The sequence below is a fragment of the Asterias rubens genome, chromosome 4, assembly GCF_902459465.1.
Source record: "Asterias rubens chromosome 4, eAstRub1.3, whole genome shotgun sequence".
In the NCBI taxonomy this organism is placed as follows: domain Eukaryota; kingdom Metazoa; phylum Echinodermata; class Asteroidea; order Forcipulatida; family Asteriidae; genus Asterias; species Asterias rubens.
The window spans coordinates 3,584,269-3,591,646 of NC_047065.1; the positions used below are offsets into that span (position 1 = coordinate 3,584,269).

General features: G+C 37.1%; 1 protein-coding gene across 3 annotated transcripts; it reads left to right on the forward strand.

Annotated features, from left to right (window-relative positions):
• The first annotated feature begins 967 nt into the window (after nucleotides 1–967).
• On the forward strand, nucleotides 968–4,149 carry LOC117289070 (transcription factor Adf-1-like). Of its 3 annotated transcripts, none has more exons than XM_033770004.1 (3): nucleotides 968–1,282; nucleotides 1,528–1,928; nucleotides 2,597–4,149. In XM_033770004.1, exons 2-3 carry the CDS (start codon nucleotides 1,585–1,587, stop codon nucleotides 3,024–3,026), a joined length of 774 nt encoding a protein of 257 aa, XP_033625895.1. In that variant the 5' UTR covers nucleotides 968–1,282; nucleotides 1,528–1,584; the 3' UTR covers nucleotides 3,027–4,149. The 3 variants fall into 3 exon arrangements, with proteins under 3 accessions (XP_033625895.1, XP_033625896.1, XP_033625894.1); XM_033770005.1 differs by having other exon boundaries at nucleotides 968–1,261; XM_033770003.1 differs by lacking the exon at nucleotides 968–1,282 and having other exon boundaries at nucleotides 1,434–1,928.
• Nucleotides 4,150–7,378: the final 3,229 nt, after the last annotated feature.

Consider the following 7,378-nt stretch of genomic DNA (forward strand, 5'->3'; position numbering starts at 1 on the left):
TCTTTGACAATTACCAATAGTGTCCACTGCCTGACTTGTACTAACTTCATTCGCTCATTCAATGGTTTATTAAAAGTCTATTCAATTCGCTGCTAGCAGCAGGAGTTAAAACATTACATTAGTAATTAAAATGGCATTCAAACTATTGCACTCAAATACAGAGTTTATTAAAACTGTTGACTCTAAATGGGAGGGATTTCATCAATCCAAAGGACTGCAATCAGGGACCAATCCACTTCATGCACCAAAATTAAGTCCGGAGGGACTGAAATTTTTAGGACCATCCTGGGGAATATCAAAGTTAGGACGAGTATCTTGTCCTAACTAGAGATAAACTCAATTGTAGGTCTACTAACTGTGTCAAAATTCAACCTTTCTGGAATTTTCTGACAAATTAACACTACTTTTGAACAGTTTTGTGTAACATTGTTACACACAGTTCTTAGTTTTTGCTTTGCAACGTTTTCCAACCTCAGTTGGCAGGAACTCAGGCTCTTGTCACAGTAGAAATTTCAAAAGCTGCATGAGGGCATCACAGCGCCAATTATGTAAACAAGCTGTCCCCAAGTCTAGCAAAAGGTGTGGGCATCACAATGTTAGATTTATACCCTATTGTGTTGTACGCTGCAGGGTCTTTATGCCCCTTGTGTTTTCACTGCACATCGGAAATAATTTTGGGAGCGATGAAACAATGTCTATTGATCTTTCTAATAAAAATCTACTATTCCAATTTTGATTTAATCGCATTTGATCAAAATTTCCATCAATTACATATTTCCCTAGTACAGCCTTTTCTTTGTAATATAGAGGTTTGAAAATAATGTACTGTCCATCCACATCCTTTGTCCCCATCTAAGTAATTAAAAATCGCCCCTCCCCCTCCAAGTTGGACAGAACACGTCACGAGAGGGGGTACAATTCTCGTCCATTAATAAAACAACAAAAATGTAAAAACGGCAATCATAAATATGGCGTCCGAAGAGTTCATACTGAGGAGTAGCCGATTGTAAATGCTGATAAGACGTGATAATCTATGACTTAAGTTCGTTTGCTGTAAACACTCAAGTATGAGCCAGTGGTAACAGAGTTTGTGTAAAGTTTGAGCTTGTTCTCATTCCGTAAAAGAGCTAAACAAATACGCCATTTGACAACCTTGTCCTTGGATTGTGTTTTGAACGACGAACCGGTGCTGTGTGTTGTGTGGTTGATCAATTCAAAGATCAAATCAACAACAAACTGCGGAAGTGCACAAACTAAATTCGTGAGTAGCGCGTTGTTAAGGGTGCTTATTTTTTGGCATGTATTTCTGTCTCGACTGTGACTTTTTGATAGTTCCCCTTTAAGAACATAAAAATGATCATGGCAGTTAATTTACAACAAAAACAAACAAGTTCTTAATGCAGAGCAAACTGCAACAAAATTAAGTCCAATCAAGATTCAACCAACTTACTCAACTTTCAAGTTCAAAGAATGGTTAAAAAAGTGGAATGCATTTGTGAAGATTAGCTTTCATTTGTGTTGTATAAGGTTGCCAGTTGTTATCTCTGAACTGAAGTAAATGAGCGAGTGAACGCAGTTGCCACTATGAACACCAAAGTTAAAGAAGAGGACAAAAAGTTCATTGAATGTGTGCGTCAGTTTCCAAACTTGTACAATAAAAAGCTCAAGGAATATCGGGACTTGGATAATGCCTTGTCAACGTGGAAGGCGATCGCCGCAACCTGCGGAAAGGATTGGAAGGAGTGCAAGCAGAAGTGGAGAAAACTACGAGACGCTTATGTCAAAGTGAAGAAGAATGAATACAGAAAGGCCAAAGGAGGCGACACTGCGGAGAAGCACACAAATTGGCCACACTATGACTCCATGTCATTCCTTGAAGAACACATCAGGCACAAAGATGTTGGAGAAGTGGATCAGACCGATAATTCGTGAGTGTCTGACTTTGACTTTGAGTACCTATTCCGGAAAAGTTTCTATACTGCCACCACTTGTGCATTTGTTATGCAATCAACAGAATAGTATCTGATTTACTCAAATAAAGGTGGTTGCAGGAGGGTGCGGAAAGTTTTCCCCTATTCCAAACTAATAAGAAATTCGTTCTAGAAGTTTTAGTTACATGTAGCTAAATATTTGAGTTTAACTTGAATGTTTTGACAAAATTAATGACAATCTCTAAACATTTGAAATGGTGCTTTGAGTCAAATTTTAGTTTGAATATTGAGTCAATTCAAGTTAAAAATAAATTCGCTTTTTAATTTACTGGTCTGACACAAAATTGACTGGCCTTTCTCTGGCAAGTGATGCGGTGAAAGAAATTGAGCCCTGCGGGTCTTGGTCTTGGTGCCACTTCAAAACTTTCCCATAAACATACACATATGTATGATTTTCCAATGAAAGTTCACCTACATGTACCCTTTGCAAAAAAAAATGGCCTCGCCCTCACAAAATTGAAATTCCAGGCGTATCCTGCAAAATTTGAGTTAGACTAAGAGTTTGACTGCATGGATTTATCACATTGATTTAAAAACTGAATTTTTAGCCAAACCTCTGTATTTATATTCACATCTTATTTTTTTGAATGCTATGTTGTTTTCAGCACTGACGACACGTTGGAGTTTGAGGTCGACAATGATCAGAGAGCTCTATGCAACGAGGGAGCGTCCGGGAGCAGTGTTATTCCAACAACCATACACATAGCTCAACCCCTCTCGTCCTCCTCCAGGGATCACTTTGGCGGTGCCTCATCTTCCTCTGAAGACTCCCCGCGAGCCAAGAAATCGAAAAGAATGGACATCGTCGAGATGGCCATTCTGGAAAGCCTCGCTCACAGCCGACCGAGAATGGACACCAACGAAGATGAAGACGAACTCTTCGGTAAGATGATCGCCGCCACTTTGAAAAAGTTTGGCGCCAGAGAAAAAGCGCTGTGCAAATTTAAGATTCAGCAGGTCCTGTTCGAACAGGAAGAACTCAATTTTAGCGGAGCTGTAACTGTAACTAGCATAAAGCAAGATGTAAGTTTTTAAGCGGTTATTTTTGAACAGTTTGAAATTTGTCAAGGTTGAAAGATGTATTTTAAATATGTGGTTTTTTTTTAATTGATTATTTAAAAAAAAAAATTCAAGGTAAAAAGATGTGTCTTTTTTTATTAATTATTGTTTTTATTTGTCAAGTTTAAGAGTTGTTTTTTAAAGGTGCTGTCTTGTTGCAGTTATCCTGAACACTTCATTGTTACATAAAATTGTCACCTTTAATCAGCCTTGAATTTTAAGCTGGCAGAATGTACAGTACCATGTTATGTAGAATGGGGTGTGGCTTCAAGTTTGGCAGAATTTAATTTAACACGCCGCTTTTTAATTACATTATTCAGCGCTTGGTTTTAATTAAGCATTCCATTCAATAACTCAATATTCAAGAATGACAAAGCACCATTATTATCTATTGTGTACCATAGTACCAAATAGAATCAAGGGTTGTAAAATGGCTCAACAAGTTTTCAGATGTGCCCCAGTCTTTTTGATTTGAGGTGTGCGATTCAAGTGCACATTGTTGGTCGTTTGTAGGGTTGTTTGAAACATCAGAATTTTTGGCGAACTTAAAGTTTTTACTGGATGTTTTCATAAAATGCATGAGTCTGTCAGCTTTTTCACGGAGAGAATTTGGAAGGGTCCTTGGGTGTTTTGTATTTTGGCTAGCAGTCATCTTTTCCTCCGTTGGTCTGTTTGCAAATTGTGTCTGCAGGAAGATCTTGGGTCAATTTCATAAAGGGTTAGAACTAGTCCCAGGAGATATTAAAAACTTACGGCGAGTAACTCGTCCTAACTCGGAGATAAGACTTGTCTTTTAACGATTTGTGAAGTCCACCCCAGGTCATGTAGCTCTTTGGTAAAAAAAACATAATGTCTCACTGGTTACATGGTCTGAATAGACTAAAAGCAGCTTTTGATTTTATTGTTTTGGACACATTTTTTTGTTTGTGTAATTATACCGCGTTGTGTCTCTTATCTTCACTCTATGGTAACTAAACACCAAATAGATAGACTTGGATACGAACTGTATGCCCGCTCTAGTGATAAACGGCAGTGGACACTATTGGTAATTACTCAAATATTTATTAGCATAAAACCTTTCTTGGTAACGAGTAATGGGGAGCTGTTGATAGTAAACAACATTGTGAGAAACTGCTCACTCTGAAGTAATGTAGTTTTTGAGAAAGAAGTTGTCCTCCATGAATTTGATTTAAAAACCTCAGATTTAGAAGTTGAGGTCTTAAAATCAAGCATCTGAAAGCACACAACTTTGTGTGACAAGGGTGTTTTTTCTTTCAATATTATCTCACAACTTCGATGACCAATTGAGCTCAATTTGTTATTTTATGCATGTTTGGATACACCAAGTGAGAAAACTGGTCTTGACAATTACCAATAGTGTCCAGTGTCTTTAAGCAATTGTTGTTTCGGCCCCAGTATCATGGAGAAATCAACTCAAGTTTATTATTCCATGCCAGTACCAAATTCATGAAATCAGATAACTTACTTAATTTAAATCCCCTGAATGTTCTTCTTCACAACTTTAAAATATTGTTTATCAAGTTTGATTTACAAATATTTAACTTAAATGTAAAAAAAACAATTATCAAGAGCAGATTTTGTGCATGCACCGGTAATAAAAAAATTTGGTTTGACCCAAAGAAGTTTCATTATTAAGTGTATTTAAATCTTGCCATGAATTACTTTCATTCAACTATTGACTGTAAACACATTATTAATACGAGTGTACTATGACTTTTATAGTATCAATCAATGCAGCAGCTGTTCACAGAAGTTTCAAATTATGGAAACAAAACACAATTTGCCTTCAAGAACAAGCCACAAAATGCAATTATTAACACTGAACAGTGGAAGTTTGTTTTGTCTCTATATTCGCTGCAAGCCACACTCATTCAAACATACAAAATAATAGTACATGAAGGCATCGTTACATTTCAAATATAAATTTTAGTTATTATTAATCAAACGCTTAGTGTTCTGCAAGGATTTTAAAACTATTCTTGAATATTGAATAGGTCGGGATTTCCATAAGTTGGTGTTGCGATATTAGGGAATAGGCCTTTCAAGCCATTTGTGAGTTAGATTTGAAATATGTTCCAGGAGTTTGAATGTAAGTGGTAAGTTGTGGTGACTGAGCAAGTCATTGTACCAGACAAGATTAAAATCTTAGGCTGTGTCCGAATTGGCGACTTCCGCTACAGCTACGGCTAGATCAGTGTTGAAGAATGGCAGACGCGCGTGCCCTAGCTGTAGCCAAAATCGCCAATTTGGACACGGCCTTACTTGTTAAAAAGTTTTGGCCATGACATGAACAATCGCTAGTCACTTACTGAATGAATTTTGTGTAACGTAATTTACCCAGAAGTTTCAGCTTCATTAGTCGTCAATTTTTTGAGAAAAAGGTAATGAAAAAGGAGAGTTGTGTAAATTTGTGTGTAAGTGCTTAAGTAACTTTTGTCTCCTGAGACATAAAAATAAGTGTTGGGAATTTGTTGTGGTATTGTTTTACTCACTTCTCAAAAACTACAGCACCCCAGCAAGTAATATTTATCATTATTTTCAAACTATGTAAGTTTAATGTAATCTGTTGACACTGTGTTTTGTGTGGTACAACAAGTAACCAAACCCTTTAAGGTCCTGTTTGCCATTATGGTTTTTATTGTGGTGAGGTCAACTAATTTTAAACTGTTTTAGTGTACTCGCCTCTCACAGTCACACCTTTTGGATTGAAAGTCAGCACTTGTATATTGAAAAAGGAAACTTCAAAGTTTTACATTCTGGGTATGTTAGTTTTGAAGTGCAGTTTCCAGTGCATCATTGGACAAAAATTGTAAAGAACAATAAATGGTAACGATGTTCAGAATTCTGAATCGATAGTTTTACAGAAAATCAAACTTAAATTTTCAATTTGAAAATGTCTGCCATATTAGATCAGATTGCATGTTTACTTATAATTATTCTTATTAACTTGACAGTGTAACTTCAAGCTTTGTACAGCTTTAATGTGTACATCATGTAAATATTTCTTAGTATTAGTATCACACAATGTACAATACAATACCCTCTTTGCTTATATTAATTCCATTGGCTTATAACAATGAATTTTTTTTCTTCTTGAGTATTTATTAACAGTTGTGCCCGGGAGTTTACTAGTTGTTACATACTCAGTCTACAAAGTAAGACGGTCTAACTGTCAGAAATTGCGTTGACTTTGTGAAACTAGAACTTACACAATTGAATGTTTACTTTTTAGTTATTAGTTGCAAAAAAGATTGCACACAAAATCTCAGTGTGTGTGCTCATACGATGTATTGAATTATCAATTGAATGTCATTTTCGGTCAAATAGAAAAAGAAAAATTTGTTTTGTTTGAGTTAGACTTGTGGACAAGTCGTTAATGGTCCCACGCAATGAGATAGTCGAGTTGTGGCGGTGCTCTCGCGAGATCACTGCTCTCGCGCGAATTGCTGGTTGCCCGACTTCTCACCAGCAGTTCGCGATCTCACAAGCACCGCCACAACTCGACTATCTCACCGCATGGGACCATTAACATCTTGTCCACAAGCCTATGTTTGAGTAGGTTTTCAATTTTTGTTAATGTGGACCGTAAATCCGTTAGAGAAAATATTGTTTCTTCACCATAGGTTATTGTTTAGTTTGTAAAAAAACATAATAAAGCTTTTAAGTTTTAATCATCTGTGAAACTGTGTTGTCACTTTGTTTTATTTCTTGAGTACAATTAATGAAGTTTTTCAATAGGGATGTTGCTGAAGTGAATGCCATTGCTGATCACTGGAGGGTTTCGTGAAGGGCGCTAATTTTGAAAGAGGCAATAAAGGGGATTTAGTTTGTCAGTTAATGTTGCTGTAACCATAAGCTACAAACGAAGCTACAAACTTAAACTGGGAAATTCTAGCCCCACCCCCTCCCTCGCCCCGGCCCGGCCAACCCCACTTTCTTGCCCCTTTGTTCAAATCAGATTCTAATTGTTCCTCCATGTTCGATGTCAATTAATTATAGCATTTGGGCAGGATATCAAGTTCTACACTGTAGGTTTTGATTGGTGTATATTTACACTGAAAGCCTGTGTAGCTTAAAATTCTTCCAACAACCCCCCTTCTTTCATATGGATCACTCCTTCTACCCCGCCCCTTCTAGTTTAGCAACACAATTTCCTAAACCATTCCTTGTGCTGCAGTGATCAAAGTCCTGTGCGACAAAATTTCCCACCTCTACCGGATTTGCAGAGTTCAGTGGTCCCCCTAAACATTCAATTCCTGATTATGCACGTTCAACTCGACGGGCTACCAGCGATCTAGTATACATTG

Bases quoted from the DNA above. Each gene is read 5' to 3' on its own strand.
- LOC117289070 (XM_033770004.1), top strand. From the start codon at position 1,585: ATGAACACCAAAGTTAAAGAAGAGGACAAAAAGTTCATTGAATGTGTG. The intron at 1,929-2,596 runs GTGAGTGTCTGA...TGTTGTTTTCAG, and splicing joins GTGGATCAGACCGATAATTC to CACTGACGACACGTTGGAGT.